General features: G+C 37.6%; 1 protein-coding gene across 2 annotated transcripts in view; it reads right to left on the minus strand.

Moving 5' to 3' along the window:
- CCDC191 (coiled-coil domain containing 191) overlaps positions 1 to 19,361 on the minus strand; it is an 89,259-nt gene that overhangs the window by 29,111 nt on the left and 40,787 nt on the right. For both annotated transcript variants that reach the window (XM_049629356.1, XM_049629357.1), the window contains 5 exons: positions 14,045 to 14,294; positions 7,052 to 7,509; positions 6,163 to 6,275; positions 3,722 to 3,804; positions 2,861 to 2,962 (listed from right to left, as the gene is read on the minus strand). In XM_049629356.1, the coding sequence (XP_049485313.1) occupies positions 2,861 to 2,962; positions 3,722 to 3,804; positions 6,163 to 6,275; positions 7,052 to 7,509; positions 14,045 to 14,294 (1,006 nt within the window). The remainder of the gene's footprint in view (positions 1 to 2,860; positions 2,963 to 3,721; positions 3,805 to 6,162; positions 6,276 to 7,051; positions 7,510 to 14,044; positions 14,295 to 19,361) is intronic.

The raw sequence follows: 19,361 nt of genomic DNA on the forward strand, positions 1-19,361 counted from the left end.
TGGGTAGAGAAATACACTGTGGAGAGCATGACTGCCCAGAAGCAAAGGAGACAAATGTCAAATGTATTTTAGATCTGAAGCTGCTTGCAAAGAAAGCTCAAACACAGTTTGAACATGCATCTATCTTTATTGAAACAGCTATAGTAGATTTACTAAATGGAAACTAGTCTATATGACACATCTCTTGGTCTACCATTTTGGACTAATGTTATATTTTATCTGCAGGTCATAGTGATAGGGAGGTTCCCACCTTTTTGCAGGCTTTTGCTCTAGGAACTCCGCCAGGCTGTCACAGAGAGAATCGAGGGAATCCAGATAAAGTTCCTACCATGGTTCTGGCTCGGGGAGAGTAACAGCAGTCACTGTGAAATCTGCCCAAACCATTCTCCCTTGGGAAACAAAGCCTTCATCTGCAAGTGGCCCTACTTCAGTGTACTAGTGGACTGCTACTGCAGCTGGGGGGGAAGAGAGCTCTGCCCAGACTTGCCCCCCATATCTCACCTAAGTGGAGGGGGAACCTCACACAGGCAAAGGCTTTAAGGTTACAGACTGAGCTAGCGGATACCGAAAGGGAAGAGTAAACAATGAGAATGCTATATTTGTATGGACATAAGATTTTTCATATTGAAGAAAGTCAAGTATCTACCAAAGTGCCCAAAGTGATGGTGTTAGGAAGTGGGGCCTTTGGGTGCTTAGGTCATGAGGGTGGAGCCCTCAGAATGGGATGTGCTGTCATAAAAGAGACCCCACAAAGCTCCCTAGCTCTTTCCACTACGTGAAGACACAGCAAAAAGTTAGAAAAACTGGAAAAATCAGTGAAATCTGAATAATGTCTGGTGTTAATAGTAATGTAATAATGTTGGTTTCTTAGCTTTGACAAACGTACCATGGTAATATAAGATGGTAACATTAAAGGAGAAACTGAAACTAAGTGAGGGTTGTAGGAAATCTCCCTGTACTACCTTTGCAACTTTTTTGTAAGCCTAAATTATCCAAAAGAAAAAGTTTATTTTTTAAAAATGATGGGTATTAAGGAGGGTACTTGTGATGAGCACTCGGTGTTGTATGGTAAGTGATGAGTCACTAAATTCTACACTTGAAACAAATATGTTAACATTTTAGTAGTAATGCTCTATGTTAACTAACTTAATTTAAAAACTTAAAAAATGACCTTCAGCATATAATAGGTTTTGAAGAATTGTGAATGACAAGTGAAAAAACTCATGATAGACTCTGAAATGCAAAAAAGGAGCTTAAAAGCTACATACACCGCCCCTTCCCCCACCCCAGGTTATCAGTCTATTAAGAGAGAGATGCTTAGAGAAAAAGAAGTAAATATACTAAGGTATTAAATAGTTACCTCTTAGTGCTGAGCTCATAGATTTAAAAAAAGGTTTTTTTTTGGTATTCTCAAATGTTCTGCAATGAACAGTAATATAAGATGTATTGACTTTGTATCATTGTGTTTAAGTATTTTTAATTTTACATCACGGTATTTAAGTTATGGGACAGCAACAAGAAGAGTAAACATCACTCAACAACTTTACTTCCTCTTCTGGGGAAGGAGCTAGTATGCTTTCACTTGTACGCAGGATAGTTGTATCAAGTTAAGCAGAATTATGATCTTGTTGTTGTCTTTATTTGGAGATCAAGTGTGAGTTAAGAAGATATGTATGGATGCCAAGTTGATAAGGGGTAGACTTGTTAATTTTGTGTTAACTTGAATGTGCCACAGGATGCCTACATGAAACATTTAGGGGTGTGTCTGTGAATGTGTTTTGGGATGAGATTAGCATTTGAATCTATGGACTTTGTAGACTGTCCTCCCAAATGTCCAAATGGCATCGTCCAAGGAACAATTTGCCTCTTTTTTCTTTCTGGCTGCCTGCTTGAGATGGGACATTGGTCTTGTCCTGCTCCTAATGTGGAATCTATACCATCAATTATCCTGGTTTCAGGCCTTCAGACTCAGACTGGAATTACATTGCTGGCTTTTCTGGGTCTACAGTTTGCAGATGGCAGACTGTGGGACTTCTCAATCTCTATAATCATGTGAGCCAATTCCTCATAATAAATCTCTTCCTTATACATATATCTTATTGCTTCCATTTCTCTGTAGAATCATGACTAATACAATTTCCAATTTGAATCTCTTTCCTACAAAAAGATCTATAATATCCCCCAAATCTTAATAGGTCTTGCCTTATATGACTCTCTTGATCTCCTTTGGACTTTGAGGCACAAGACAGCATATGCTGGACTACATTGTCTGACAGGTGTGCAATTTTAGGCCTTATCTTTCCAACCAGAATTTAATAATCTTGAAAGTAAAAGTTTCAGCTCTTATTTCTTCTGTGTGTATTTTCCTCCATTTGTTCACTTATTTGTTCATTCATCTATTCACTCATTCAACACACTTGCTGAGTTCCTACTATATGCCTACTATACTGCTAACCAAAACAACAGTGAGCAGCACCAGACTGCTCCCTTTATTCTCAAGGAGATTTCAGTTTAGTTGGGGATGCTGAAATCAATAAGACAACCACAAAACATATGCTTAATTACAAGCCCTGGTAATGCTTTGAAGAAAACACATTCCAGAGTCCATTAAGGGGAACTTAACTTAACCTTGGGTGGAGAAGAGAGTGTACAAGGCAAGAAAGGCTAATCTGGAAGAAGTTCTGTTTAAGCTGAAGAATGAGCAGGTTTTCACTAAGGTAGAAAAAAAGGGTAGAGGTGTGAAAAGAGTGTTCTGGTTGGAAGTTCTGGGATGGAGAAGGTGCAGAGGGCCACAGTAATGCACACAATAGGCTTTAAGAGACAGGTGCTATGTATGGCTGACCAAACATTTGCTACAAACCATTTTCTGCAGTCTCTTCTCTTCTTGTTTTTTCTTAAGCTGAGCTTCCTTTTCTTCTGCTTCCCTCTTCTGACGGTCCTCCTCTTGGGCCTTTAACTGGGCCTAATCAACATTAGAGTCAGTAAACAATAAGAATGCTATATTTGTATGGACATAAGATTTTTCATATTGAAGAAAGTCAAGTATCTACCAAAGTGCCCGCTCTGTCCCTGGAAGAAGCCTATACTTCATGATAAAAGTAGAAAACCCAACAAATAGGTGATCACTTGTGTAACTTAAAAGTATCTCCAAAATAATTATCTTCTACTTGGGAAGGTGATACTAAGCAAGAAAAGGACATTACTTTTTCAGTAAAAAATAATTACTTTTTAGTTATTTTCACCTGTGAAACACTAAGTCCAGACTCTATAGAGTGTCGGAAATTTCTTTCATTTCACACTCAAACCCCCCCCCCCCAAACTGTTGGAACTATTTATTTTTTCTTACTAGGTACAAAATTTACTTTTGACAGTCTAGGTCACAACTCTGTATGACAGGAACTACTCACCTTTGCAGCTTACCAGATCAGACATCTAAATCTAAATGTGCAGATCTTCCCAATTGCTGGCTCTCATCAACTTTTATAACATTTCCTTCCTGCTACACTAATGGTGTTTCTGTTTTTTACCTTTGTTTTCCTAAAATTTTCAGAGTTCAGGCCAGTGGGTAAAAAGCCATTTCTAAAGTTGACCTAGCTCTCTTGTCTCAAAACACTTAAACAAGCTGTTTTTTGTTTAAAAAAAATGAGGATCATTTTTTTTTTTTTTAAATAAAGACCTATACGAATCTTTTTTCTTGCCTGGGGTTTCATTCTTGATTTACCAATTTCTCCTCTTCTTGTTTTTTCTTCCTCTCTGCCAAGATCCGCCTACGTTCAGCTCGCTGAACTGCTCTCTCTTCCATGGCTAGAAAATAGTAACAGAGCTCCGATATAAAAAATATAAGGAACATTGCAAAAGAAATGTCTCCACATTTTATAGCAAAATTTAGTGTTACTGTTAGGGTTTTCTTGCCAGTTGGGTGTTTACAATCTCAGAAACATTTATTTATTTGTTGGTAAATATATAAATAAAAAACTCATATAAAATAGAAGTTGTAGTTGCTATTTATAAATATATGAGTATATATGTGTTACTTATATACCCCGTACAAGTTAAAGACCTAAAATCCTATCCTCAGCAGTGATGAACAATTTGCAAATTGTTTTTTTGTTTACTTTTCTATTAGAATAAATGTTTACTGATTTAAATAAGAGAATGTGCCTTGATGACACTTTTCTTAATGAAACCCAGAAACCAGAATTCTTTTTTAAGTAGGCTTCACGCCCAGCATGGAGCCCAACGCGGGGCTTGAACTCATGACCCTGAGATCAAGAGTCGGGCGCTTAACCGACTGAGCCACCCAGGTGCCCCCAGAAACCAGAATTTTAATTTGATCATTTCCTTAACGAATGTAGAAAACTTTAAATACATATGACGCAGACTTTGACAGTACAATCAGTCTTCAAATCCCATTGGGTCTGCTATTTTTTCCCTAAGTCATTATACTACATACATGCATGTAAGTATGTCTGTAGGTGAAACAACAACAACAAACTGAAGTTTGGGGTCACGATGAATATATTAAAATCTAGTTTTAAGGCATGAATAGATATCCAGATGGGCAGAAAATGGAATTGTACTAGGCATTTAGAGAACTGGCATCTGAGTGAATTCAAGTGTCAGACTCCTGTGCTTGACAGTCTATTAAATATCGATCCAAAAGAAGCAAATGTGCAAGATGGTCTGATAATATGACTCTGTCATCAGTTGGGCTTTTACAGGAAGATGGGCACGGGTGGGAGGAGTATCAAGTTCTGCCCACCTAAGTCAGCCAAGTTACTTTTGGTTCCTTGTGCCGTGATAGGAAAAATTTAAGTCCAACTTTCAAGAATTAATAAACAAAAAACTCACCAGGCTATTTCTTACAGATATTAAGTGTCTGCTTTCCTAGAAAAAGAATAGTGGGAAAGCTGCAGATGGCGGCAGTGAGGCTGTCTTCAAGGAGGCAGAAATAGACTAGAGGATTAAAGCAAGAGCCCTGAGGAGCAGAGTCTCTGGTAATAAGCGCTTTCCCCATGTTTTCTAGAGCGAATCATTAAAGACTACTTGAAAAGGAGCCTGCAGTTCTAAAATATGATAACCGCTTGATCCAAACAATAATTTTTTAAAAACAAGCACACTGAACTAGGCATTTCCTGACCATCCTCAGGGGTAGACAAAGATGGCATAGATTGCCGTCCTGGCAAAGAGTCAATGCAAAGCCTGCTACTTTCTTCATGAAAAGGAAGGACTTCAGGCACAGCGTGCCTTCAGGTGACGTCACTTCTTATTAGGGCAACTATCTTGCCATAGGTGAAAAATCAGATTTACAAACCACAATATAACTGAACTGCTAATGTGCCTACCTCTACATACAAACATATACAGTGCATGACTGAGTATTCAGTGAAAACAATTAGCAGATTCACTAGGTGGAGAATGCTTTTCTTCTCATAGCATTATTTGGTTTAAATAATGATTACCACATGCATCAAAATGTTATTATCACCATCAAGGTACAACTCATTATAAGATGATGTAGTAACTTGATGTGGATTGCTGTAAATGGATCAATATTTTTTTCTTCAACGTTTTTTTTTTTTTTTTTTTTTTTTTTTTTTTGCGACAGAGAGAGACAGAGCATGAACGGGGGAGGGGCAGAGAGAGAGGGAGACACAGAATCGGAAACAGGCTCCAGGCTCCGAGCCATCAGCCCAGAGCCCGACGCGGGGCTCGAACTCAGACACCGCGAGATCGTGACCTGGCTGAAGTCGGACGCTTAACCGACTGCGCCACCCAGGCGCCCCAATGGATCAATATTTTAAGGTTAACAAAGTATAATGTCAGGTGATCTTTATCAGTGTTTGTTGTTAGCAGTTACTCAGAGTTTTCTCATTAGTGTAACTGTCCCATTTTTTTCCCACAGTCCAAATCTCATATTGCAGAAAGATGATGCATCTTTCAGTTTGTTTTTGTTCTTTTTGTATTGGTTGGGAAGACCAAAAAGTTTGGCAGAAGGGGCAGGAAAAAAGCCGTGGAACTATCTGGTGCACTGGTCTCCTCACATCTTTGACCAGGTTCTGCCAAGTCTCAAAACCCAGGAGTTGCTGGGATTCAGTCCCAGCATATCCTATTTCAGGAAGGAAGATAACCCCCACCAGACCACCACCAAGACCGCCCTGCCTTTCAGTATGGGGTGGGGTGCCATCAGCTGCCTTGGGTTCCTTCTGGCTCCAGAGAGAGAATTTTGGGAGTCACTTCTACTACCATCAGTTCCAGGGGAAGCAACAGGTGAGCTGGGGGTTAAAAAAAAAAAAAAAAAAAAGGAAAGAATTCAGACCAATAACCAGCATTGTTCAAAACTCTTGAGCCTGAGGAACTCAAAGCATTTCACAAATTTTCATTAATCTTTACTCTCTAAGATAACTGCATATTATACCCACTCGATAAATTGGTGTGAGGAGGCATGGGAAGGTTGAGTGACTGTCCTCAGTCTGCAAGGTGAGTCAGGTGCTCAGACTCCCATCCCAGAGCTTCAAATCAATAGGTATCTATCACCCACTTCTTATCCTACCATTTATCACATGTATTGAGTATGTCACAAGCATATCTGAAACCACTTTTGAGAAATCTGGATTCTTATTTCAGGCTCAAAGATGTTTACTTTTATCCAAACCAACTACACATTTAACCTAGGTATCTAGCCAGTCCAGGGGATGCTCTATTTGCACCTGATATTGTCCAACCTGGCTTCTCAGGACTAAACATAATCAGAAACCCAGAAATCAAGTTAGAGTAAGCAAGGAAGCATTATTCTCTTTTACTGGTATAGCAACAGGGCTCCTCAGACAAAGATAGCCACAACACAAATGCTAACTATACAACTCATAGGTCACTAGTGGCCTCAAATATCTATGAGAAAGGGGCTTCTTTCTTTTGAGAGTACACAATAAAAGAAAGGGAGAGATCATGGAGTCTGGAAGCTGGGCAAAGAAGTTCAGGGGCCTCTCAAACACTAGGTGAAAAAACCCAAATCATGAGTCCAAAGAGTGTTCTGATATAATGGACATACTTTGGAAGCACCTGGCAGGTTCTTTTAGGTTCTTTTCCTCTGGGGTTTGACAGCTGGCAGCTCTGTGCATCTGTGACTGCTGCAGCCCTCTCTGCTGCCCACCGAGCCTCTGCTAACCGCTGGCTTTCCTTCAGCTCTAGAATTGTTTTCTGCTGTTCCTGAAGTTTCTTCTTTTGCTTTTCAATCAATTGTTGCTGGAAGACATGGCAGTTATGGAAATGACCCATGCACATGGATTCTGCTTTCTGGCTGGTGGTTCTGATGATCTTGTTGCTGCCAGGCTGTTGGGACGGCTCAACATCCTGAGTCTCGTGCTGCTTATTGTCATATGTGTTCAAAGGGACATGCTGGAAGGGAAAATGCAAGCTGCTCTTTGTTGGTCTTCCTAGGTGGGGGCTGGGCATGCAATCACTGCTCCCTGAGGGAGGCTTTTCCCACAAAGGCGGCCCACCAGTCACCTGAGAAAGAAGGAGCATGTTACAGTTCAGCTATTTAAAGGACTATGTTGAAGAGATCCAACCTCATCTAGTCAGCCTTGTTTGGTTCAATGGCACAACTGCCCTGTGCTCTTGGCCTGGCTATCTCAGAGGCTACCAGCCGTAGATCTGTGAGCTGTTCTCAGAATGTGCACTGCTGCTCACCATGGAAACTAGGTGGGCGAGTGGCTACAGTTGTACAAACCATTGCCGTGGGCCAGAACATTTACAATAAGAAAACTGTGCTCTTAGAAATTTCTAATTTGGATAGATCATTTGTCAATTAGGCAGGATTATTCCAGATATATATTACAGGAATTTTAATCTGCATGAATTAACTCTGAATTTTGTGGCAAAGGATATACTCTCCGTCAAGAATGTTTGAAAACTGGGGCACCTGGGTAGCTCAGTCGGTTGAGCATCCGACTTTGGCTCAGGTCATGATCTCGTGGTTCATGAGTCTGAGCCCGCGTGGGGCTCTGTGCTGACAGTTCAGAGCCTGGAGCCTGCTTCGGATTCTGTGTCTCCCTGTCTCTGTCTCTCCCCCACTTGTGCTCTCTCTCTCTCTAAAAAATAAAGAAATAAACTTTCAGAAAAAAATTAAATGAAAAAGAATGTTTGAAAACTAGCAAATACCTTTACAAATGAATAATAGCTCTGTTCTCTCAATGCCCCTCTTGCCACAAATAAATTAATCACAGGGTATGTATGTATGTTATTTATTCACCTATTCATTCATTTATTTTCAGAATCAAAGCCTGGATTAAAGTTTATAGTCTCCAGCTATTCCCAGACTATCTGTGGGAAATATTTGCAAGCCCATGACCACTGGGCAAATATCTGCATTATATAATACTATTATCGATAATACAATATTTTAGCATATGAGTTAAAGCTTTATCATATAACAGACCTCATTCAACAGACTGAGATATCATACTTATTATTCGTTCGTATAAGTTCTATATAGAGGGGGAGGAAACAGAATTCTTAATCAGAAAAACTAATCCTGACCAAAATAACACATAGTTAAAATGTCTCTTCTAGGTGTCCTAAGGTCTGACCAGTTTTTGATTCTGCCATCTGCGATGATACAGGGAGAAAAATACTATGAACTATCTTATATCTTAGAAGCTTTTAGCTAGAGGGTACCATACTAAATATTTTTCACGATGATGGAAATATTTCCTATAGACTCAGCTAAAGTGAAAAATATGGTATATGGAAACTCTGACATGTTAAAGACTAAAAAATAACCTTCTACTTCAGAAATGTAAATGGATATTTATTTGTGAGAACATCTGCTTAAGTAATTTAGCATCAAGCAGGGTATACGTTTTAGGCCCTTTTAAACTTTGTGATAATGGTGCATTATTAACCCAGCAAGACTGTAAAAGCCTTGGGTACAGCAAAATTTCATTTGGATCACAGTAACTTTTCAAGGTAAAAATAAAAGAATGAAAGAAAGTTTAACGGTACTTGCTGTATTTGGTGAAACAGGACTGAACAGGCTGGTGTAATTAGCGAAAATCATCTATAAGCTGATAATTTTGAAAAATTTCAAGGTATAATGTATGCATCTGTGGTACATTAGTCACTTTGTGTTATTAAGTGAGCATCTTACTAAAGATTTTATATTTTATTTGTGTTATATTCTACACTGTGGAAAAAGTTAGGGTTTATCTAATAACCTACAGAATATTATATCCTTTTATTTCCACTTGCTTTATTTTTTATAATATTCTTTTAAGAATATCTTTTTCAGAGTTGATTTCAGAGATTTAAAGGCTTTTATCTTTTTATATCTTACATATAGTAAGAAAATTAGACATAGTAACTTTTCTGTTTTATGAAAATAAAAAATACTTTGTTGTCTTTTCTAAATTTAAAGATAACAACAGTGTAACTTTGTAAAGTAAAAGGTTCCACACAGCTATTTCTTAAGATAGAGGACTCTCCTGGGTCTCAATGGAAGTAAAATTATCTAGCTGACATAAAGGTTGATAAATTGCCTAGGGGAAGGTACCAAAATGTTACATAAGTCCCAATAAGCATCCTCATGATAGCCCTTTGCTAAGAGACTAGGTTTAAATTAAAACCAGCCTACTTACTGGCAGAAATCAGGGTAAAAAGCAAGACTGGGGCCTCTTTAGTGCCCAGTTTATTTTACATGTCTGAGTTAAGTGCTCAACAGTGTTATGTGAAAGATTGGAGGGGTTTGGGGTGAAGGTGAGGTGGTAGGGGACCTTCCCCAAAGGGCTTTTCAAATATGACAAGTATAATTATGAAAGAAAAAAATCTATAAAAACTTAACTCTGTATAGTACCAAACACCAAAACTTACCCAAAGGACAAAAAAAATGAAACAATTTTGCAAAATACGTCATAATAAAAGCATCAATAGTCTAATATAAAGAGCTCTACAAATAAGAAAAATATATATAATCAAGCAAAAAAAAGTATAACGACATGAAGAGACAAGTCACTAAATATCTATATCCATTTTCATATATATATATATATATATATATATATATATATAGTCATTACAAAAAATATTTAACCCCAAAAAACAAGAGTCCAGGGCCCGATGGCTTTCCAGGGGAATTCTACCAAACATTTAAGGAAGAGTTAATACCTATTCTTTTGAAGCTGTTCCAAAAAATAGAAATGGAAGGAAAACTTCCAAACCCTTTCTATGAAGCCAGCATTACCTTGATTCCAAACCAGACAGAGACCACACTAAAAAGGAGAACTATGGACCAGTTTCCCTGATGAACATGGATGCAAAAATCCTCAACAAGATATTAGCCAACCAGATCCAACAATACATTAAGAAAATTATTCACCATGACCAAGCGGGATTTATACCTGGGATGCAGGGCTGGTTCAATATCCGCAAAAACAATTAACGTGATTCATCACATCAATAAAAAAGGGACAAGAACCATATGATCCTCTCAATAGATGCAGAGAAAACATTTGACAAAATACAGCATCCTTTCTTAATAAAAAACCTCAAGAAAGTAGGGATAGAAGGAGCATACCTCGAGATCATAAAAGCCATATATGAACAACCCAACGCTAATATCATCCTCAATGGGGGAAAGCTCTCAGTTTTTAGGTTTCAGCTCTAAGGTCAGGAACAAGACAGGGATGTCCACTCTCACCACTGTTATTCAACATAGTATTGGAAGTCTTAGCCTCAGCAATCAGACAACATAAAGAAATAAAAGGCATCCAAATCAGCCAGGAGGAGGTCAAACTTTCACTCTTCGCAGATGACATGATACTCTATATGGAAAACCCAAAAGATTCCATCAAAAAAACTGCTAGAACTGATCCATGAATTCAGCAAAGTTGCAGGATATAAAATCAGTGCCCAGAAAACGGTTGCATTCCTATTCACCAATAATGAAGCAACAGAAAGAGAAATCAAGGAATTGATCCCATTTCCAATTGCACCAAAAACCATAAAATACCTAGGAATAAACCTAACCAAAGAGGTGAAAAATTGATACACTTAAAAATATAGAAAGGTTATGAAAGAAACTGAAGAAGACACAAAAAATGGAAAAACATTCTATGTTCCTACATAGGAAGAACAAATATTGTTAAAATGTCTACTAACCAAAGCAATCTACATATTCAATGCAATCCCTATCAAAATAACACCAGCATTCTCCACAGAGCTAGAACAAACAATCCCAAAATTTGTATGGAACCAGAAAAGACCCCGAATAGCCAAAGCAATCTTGAAAAAGAAAACCTAATCAGGAAGCATCACAATCCCAAACTTCAAGCTGTATTACAAAGCTGTAATCATCAAGACAGTATGATACTGACACAAAAACAGACACTCAGATCAATGGAACAGAATAGAGAGAACCCAGAAATGGGCCCACAAACGTATGGCCAACTAATCTCTGACAAAGCAGGAAAGAATATCCAATGGAATAAAGACAGTCTCTTCAGCAAGTGGTGCTGGGAAAACTGGACAGCGACAGGCAGAAGAATGAACCTGGACCACTTTCTAACACCATACACAAAAATAAACTCAAAATGGATGAAAGACCTCAATGTAAGACAGGAAGTCATCAAAATCCTCGAGGAGAAAGCAGGAAAAAACCTCTTTGACTTTGGCTGCAGCAACTTCTTACTCAACACGTCTCCAGAGGCAAGGGAAACAAAAGCAAAAATGAACTACTGGGACCTCATCAAAATAAAAACCTTCTGCACAGCGAAGGAAACAATCAGCAAAACTAAAAGGCAACTGATGGAAAGGGAGAAGATATTTGCAAATGACCTATCAGATAAAGGGTTAGTATCCAAAATCTATAAAGAACTTCTCAAACTCAACACCCAAAAAACAAATAATCCAGTGAATAAATGGGCAAAAGACATGAATAGACACTTCTCCAAAGAAGACATCCAGATGGCCAACCGACACAGGAAAAAATGCTCAACATCACTCATCATCAGGGAAATACAAATCAAAACCACAATGAGATACCACTTCACACCTGTCCAAACAACTCAGGCAACAACAGATGTCAGTGAGGATGCGGAAAAAGAGCTCTTTTGCACTGCTCGTGGGAATGCAAACTGGTGCAGCCACTCTGGAAAACAGTATGGAGGTTCCTCAAAAAATTAAAAATAGAACTACCCTATGACCCAGCAATTGCACTATTAGGTATTTATCTAAGGGATACAGGTATGCTGTTTTGAAGGGGCACATGCACCCCCATGTTTATAGCAGCACTATCAACATTAGCCAAAGTATGGAAAGAGCCCAAATATCCATCGATGGATGAATGGATGAAGAAGATGTGGTATATATACACAATGGAGTATTACTCGACAGTCAAAAAGAATGAAATCTTGCCATTCACAACTACATGATGGAACTAGAGGGTATTATGCTAAGTGAAATTAGTCAGAGAAAGACAAATATAATATAACTTCACTTATATGAGGACTGTAAGACACAGGACAGATGAACACAAGGGAAGGGAAGCAAAAATAATATAAAAACAGGGAGGAGGACAAAACATAAGAGACTCTTAAATATGGAGAACAAACAGAGGGTTACTGGAGGGGTTGTGGGAGGGGGGATGGGCTAAATGGGTAAGGGGCATTAAGGAATCTACTCCTGAAATCATTGTTGCACTATATGCTAACTAATATGGATGTAAATAAAATAAAAAAAGAAAGCTCATTAACAAAATATTTAACCTCACTAATAAAAAAATGCAAATGTTGAAGCAATAATAAGATAAATATATTTTACCTATCAACTTAGCAAAAATGAAAAATGTGTTATTAGACAGGAAAATAGGCATTTCTTTGGCAAAACCTTTGTGGAAGGGCAATTTGGTAAGTCTTTAAATGGGCATTCTATTTTTAGGTATTTATCCTAAGTACAAAGCATTTAAGTAAAAATGGATGCGTGCAAAGATTTCGTTACAATGATGTTCACTGAAGCACTGAAGCACTGTTCGCAATAGCGGCAAACTGGAAACAACTTAAATGTCCGGCAATAGAGAAAAAGGTAAACATATCCTAGCTTAGGGTTCACGATAGAGTATCCACAGCCATTACAAAATGATGGTACAGAATGGTAGTGCTTCACCAAGGGGTATTCATCAGGGTCATTTGTGAAACTTAAAAAAAATACAGGTGCCCAACAACCAGAAATTCTGATTTAACAGGTCTCATCTGTGGTTTAGTCTCAGTTGAGAACTACTGTTGCAGAAGTAGATTTAGTGGCATAGAAAATTCACATGTTATATTATAAAATTATGAATTATTTTTTTTAGAAAAACAGCATAGTTATATAGTCATTAAGAAGGAAAAAAATGGCCTTACTTTCTCTGTATTATGAAAAACTAGATATCTTCAGTCACTTGAAGAAACGTTAAGTTATATAAATATTAAAGAGAAAAATTTACATATGCATGAATAGAGAAAAGACTATATGGCTGTATTTCAACATGTTACTGGTGGTTATCTCCAGATGATGGAATTATAGGCTACTTTTCTTTTTCCTCTCTCATTTTCTCCTATCAAATTACAATAATTAACATATGATTTTCTTATTAGACAAAAACTTTAAAATTCCATATATATATATATATATATATATATATATATATATGTTGTAAGCTCAGTTAGAAAGGAAATGTCTGATGATCAAGTAAGAGGAATTCAAAAGGTATAAACAATCTTTATCTATTTGTGAGAGTCTTTCATTTATTGTAAATTCCCTCTCTATATTATGTCCCTACCGAGTCTCAACTATACCAAAGTTTATATGTGATATATAAAAACAAGATTCAGCTCAAGAAAATAAACACTGACTGAAAGGTAACCTTTGTGTACTATAAACAGCTTTCATCTTTTAGATAGCCCAGTCAAGGCAATCTGACAGTGGCTAATATATCCTAGGCTATACAGGTGCAGAGCTCAGATGCCAGTGTTTAATAAGTAGAAGGCCAAGCAAAGGAAAAACATTGTACCTCTCCATTTCTTACAGGTGCATCCACCATGGCTGCTGCTTCCTCAAGTAGACTGATGCCAGGTGACCCATTTGCACTGAGTTTCCCTAGTGATGCTGCCATCAGCAGCTCATTCATTCTCTTCCTGGTTTCCTTCTTAGTTTGCGCCAGCTCTCTCTTTAGGATCTCTGCACGATGCCAATGCTGCCATTCTGTAAAGTGGTGTCGGAGAACTTGTTTCCGGTTATATTCAGTGGCCAGTTGTTGTTTTCTAAGCAACAAAGTTCTTCCGTTAAAAAGAAGAAGCCATTTATCGCTTGTTAGTTGATAATATAAATGAGACAAGTCTAAAGGAGTCCCAGAAATACTCCATCTTACCTCCAGTTTATCCTTTTATTTAAGCTAAAATGGAATCACTTTATCAAATTCCCTGGTGCAAAAGGTCTGCTAGTAGAGGGCATTAGTACCTTAAGACATTACCTCAGAAGAAGGAATTCTATCATGTCACAAAGACATACTACATTTTCTAAATTACCATAAAATAGTAAAAGAGAGCAAAGAGAACAGGCATATAAAGAACTACATTTATTTTTTTTAAGTTTACTTATTTTGAGAGAGACAGAGAGACCACACGTGCAAGTGAGCGGGAGAGGGGCAGAGAGAGAGAGGGAGAGAGAGAGGATCCCAAGCAGGCTCTGTGCTGTGAGCGTGAGCCTGATTCGGTGCTTGAACTCATGAACCGTTAGATCATGACCTCAACCGAAATCAAGAGTTGAACGCTTAACTGACTGGGCCGCCCAGGAGCCCCTAAATAACTACTTTTAAAAAGATGAATGCATGAGGGAGATTTCAGCCATGCTTGCAAATGAAGACAGGTTTGGGAGAAAGGGAATGGAACAAGATTTAACAAGTGAACTGTCAATAACAAATTAAGTATAAAACTTACAAAAGTCAGTATGAAACCAGGAGGGTGGATCTTAGGAAAGAACTTGATCAGACACAGGATCTCTAAAGAGAAGGATTCATTTACCAAATGCTTAAACTGAATGAATAAAACACTGCCTTGCTAAACACTAGACAAGTGTGAAAGACGTGTCAGAGATAAGGCACTTGCCCACATGGAACTCATTCAGAGTCTAGTAATGAGTCTGGTTAATTCTCTTTGTAAGGAAGACCTTTTTTTGATTCCCAGATACTTCATGACATTAGGAGACATCACTGAGTGGAGTTGGGTAATGCTTGTTGCTACACTCCCTTCCCAAAGGGGATCTCCATTAAGAGACATTTTTCTGACAGCCATTTGAGAATTCAAGCATGGAGGTCTCTGAGCACTAAAAGTGGATAATTATTGTCCCTGAATAAGTAAGCTATAGAGTTTGGAACTTATTATATTGCATCAGGGGTCAGTTCTGAGGTTTAAAATCTATTATCTAGACACCTACTTGATTTTATCTTGTAAAAGTGACTCGAATATGCTCTCTAGAATACAATTTGTATACCCATTTCTGTTGAATATCCATAATGCTTAACACTCCTCAAAGACTCTTTGGGGTTACATAAAAAAAAAAATCATAAAGTTCTTAAGTCACTGAGTCAGGAGAACATTTCTAGAGTTCTTAAATGTTTAAGTGACTTTTAAATCTTTTTTGACTGGCACCTACAGTAAGAAAAATGTTACACCGTGGCTCAACATACAAGTTTATAGGTATATGTGTATGTTTGAAACAAAAACATATCTAAATGAAACAAAAGTTTCACCAAACAATATTTACCCTTACTACCAGAGGTGCATTCTGACATTTCTGATGCATTCCATTTCTTTAAAAAATAGCTCATCTTGAGTCTGATTTCAGGTCCCATTAATGGGTTAAAACCCTTAGTTTGAAAAAGACTATTCTAGTATTATAGAATTTAACCTATGTCAGAGGCATTGGATGAAACAACCAATTGGTGAGAGTAGAGTCCACTGAAATAATGAAATTCAGGATAAACACTAACAACAACTCTGCCAACAGTGGATTTCATTGTATTTAATTGCTTCCTTCTACTGTATTAATGTAGGTACTCAATATTTGATTAACAGACTGATGTCTTTGTGATAAAAGTACAATGTAGGTGGTAATATAAACATTTATACATGGAGTTTAATTTGATGGAAATAAATTATCTAGTATGAGACAGAATAACCTTGAAATAAAAATTTTAGAGGAAATAGGGATAATAAATCAGGTAGCAATGCAAGTAAGAAAAAGCTCCCAAAATACCAATGTTTAAATAGTGAAAGAAATAGAAAGCCTATAGCACTTTTCTTAAGTAAGTGAAAATCATAAATTTCCACTGGATAGAAGATGTATATTGCTCTGTCTGATTAATGTGAAATTCAATTTACATCAATCTGCTCAGGAAGGGGGGGGAGTGTGAAATTTATCTGATGTGTTAATTTCCTGTCTTTACAGCATAAACAGCAAAAAGTGATCTAGGATTCTGATTGTCATGGAAGAAGTTATTTGGACACTATAAAAAGGGAAAGAGAAAAATATTTCTGCAAGTATAACAAAAAGACTAAACAGTAAGAAAATGGGTAAAAATTTCATGTTCACCATAGTGCTTAGAGGCCACTCTATAATGACTATGTAGGGGATTTCAATGTGTGTTTAAAATATCTACATTTGAGGGTTGTGATGGAAGAGTAGACATGAAGAAGGCAGGGATCCAGAGACAAGGATGGTTTTACTCCCGTTCCTCTGCAGTTCACCTCAGCAGAGTGACAATAGTCCAAATAAGCTAATTTCTATACTTTTTAAAAGATTAACACTAAAAACATAAATATTTCTGAAACTGAAAAATCACTTATGTCTTAAAACCTCAATCCAATGCAATACTTAGGTATGCTAACCAAAAGAAATGGTTTCAGACACAGTTCCCAATTAATCATAAAATGAAGGACAGAGTTACCTTTGGAAAACATCCTGTCCCAATATGCTTCCAAGATGAAATATGGGAATTTCTGGCACGAGTGTATAAATTGAGCATCATACGTACATAACTGCATGCACAGAAAGGCTAAAGACCATATATAATGGAAAGACTCCATTTTCCTTCCCATGTAGGGAAAAATCCAGTTTTTCCCCACTGTTTGTCACCTGTGTGTCTTTTTTACGTTTTCAGAGAATATCTCACTTCTGGCACTCTAGTCACCAAATGTGTGGAGGTTTTTACCCACACCAACAAGCAATTCTTGTACACCCAGCAGGGTATCCAAGAACTCAACTCAATTCTGACACCTCTACCTGAAGACAGTGTCAGATCTCACAGTTTAAGGGCTCGGTCCCATAAGTATCTTCCCCCATTCCTCCTACCACCTTCAGATGCCAGTCACAAGACCAGGTTATCTATCACCTGTGTTTCTGATCAATTGGCTATAGACTGTAAGTTCCAACCACCCCTTCCTTGGGTTTGATTAATTTGCTAGAGTAGCTCACAGAACTTGGAGAAACATTTATGTTTACCAGTTAATTAAAGGATATAAGATGAAGGATACCAATGAACAGCCAGATGAAGAGATATATAGGGTGAGGTCTGGGAGGGTCCTAAGCACAAGAGCTTCTGTCCCCGTGTATTTGGGGTGTCAATGTGGATGTGTTCACCTGCCCGGAAGTTCCCTGAACCCTGTATTTTGGAGATTTTATGGAAGCTTCATGTCACTATGATTGATATTAAATCCATTTTAGCCTTTCTTCTTTTTCAAGAGAATGGGGGGGGGATATAGAAGATAAACTTGTAGAGAATAATGAAGCAGTAAAAAAGAGGGAAACTAATGCAAAGGAGCACATTATAAGAATTAGAGAACTCAGTGACTTATTACAAAGGAATAACATCTGAATCATAGGAGTCCAAGGAGATGAAGAGACAGAAAAAGGGGTAGAAGGTTTTTATGTGAGCAAATTATAGTGGAAACCTTTCCTCATTTGTGGAAAGACACAGACATCAAAATCCAAGAAACACAGAGAACTCCCATTAGATTCAACAAAACTGACAATCAAGGCATATCATAGTCAAATTCACAAAATACTCAGGCAAGGAAAGAATCATGAAAGCAGCAAGGGAAAAAAGTCTTAACCTATAAAGGAAGACAGATCAGGTTCGCAGCAGACCTATCCATAGAATTGGCAGGCCAGAAAGGAGTGGCAGGATATATTCAATGTGCTGAATCAGAAAAATATGCGGCCAAGAATTTTTTATCTGGCAAGGCTGTCATTCAAAATAGAAGGAGAGATAAAGAGTTTCCCAGACAACAAAAACTAAAGGAGTTCATGACCACTAAAACAGCCCTGCAAGAAATTTTAAGGGGGACTCTCTGAGGGGAGAAAAAATGACAAAAACAAAAAAAGACCCAAAGCATCAAAGACTAGAAAGGACCAGAGAATACCACCAGAAACTCCAACTCTACAGACAACACAATAGCAATAAATTCCTATCTTTCAGTACTCATTCTAAATGTTAATGGAATAAATGCTCCAATCAAAAGACATAGGGTATCAGAATGGAGAAGAAAATAAGATCCATCTATATGATATTTATAAGAAACCAATTTTAGACATAAAGACACCTTCAGATTGAAAGTAAGGGGATGGAGAACCATCTATCATGCTAACGGTCACCAAAAGAAAGCTGGAGTAGCCATACCTATATCAGACAATCTAGATTTTAAAATAAAGACTGTAACAAGAGATGAAGAAGGGCATTATATCATAATTAAGGGGTACGTCCACCAAGATCTAACAATTATAAACATTTATGCCCTCAATGTGGAAACACACAAATATATAAATCAATTAATCATGAACATAAAGAAACTCATTGATAATAATACCATAATAGTAGGGGACTTCAACACCCCACTTACAGCAATGGACATATCATCTAAGCAGAAAATCAACAAAGAAACAACAGCTTTGAATGACACACTGGATCAGATGGATTTAACAGATATATTCAGAACATTTCATCCTAAAGCAGTGGAATATACATTCTTCTCCAGTGCACATGGAACATTCTCCAGAGTAGATCACATACTGGGACACAAATCAGCCCTCAACAAGTACAAAAAGATCGAGATCATACCATGCATATTTTCAGACCACAACGCTATGAAACTTGTAATCAACCACAAGAAAAAAATTTGGAAAGACAACAAATTATTGGAGACTAAAGACCATCCTACTAAAGAATGAATGGGCTAACCAAGACAGTCTCTTCAGCAAACTGAAGGTGTTGGGAAAACTGGACAGTGCCATGTAGAAGAATGTAGAAGAATGAACCTAGACCACTTTCTTAC

This window comes from Panthera uncia, chromosome C2 (assembly GCF_023721935.1).
Source record: "Panthera uncia isolate 11264 chromosome C2, Puncia_PCG_1.0, whole genome shotgun sequence".
Classification (NCBI taxonomy): Eukaryota; Metazoa; Chordata; class Mammalia; order Carnivora; family Felidae; genus Panthera; species Panthera uncia.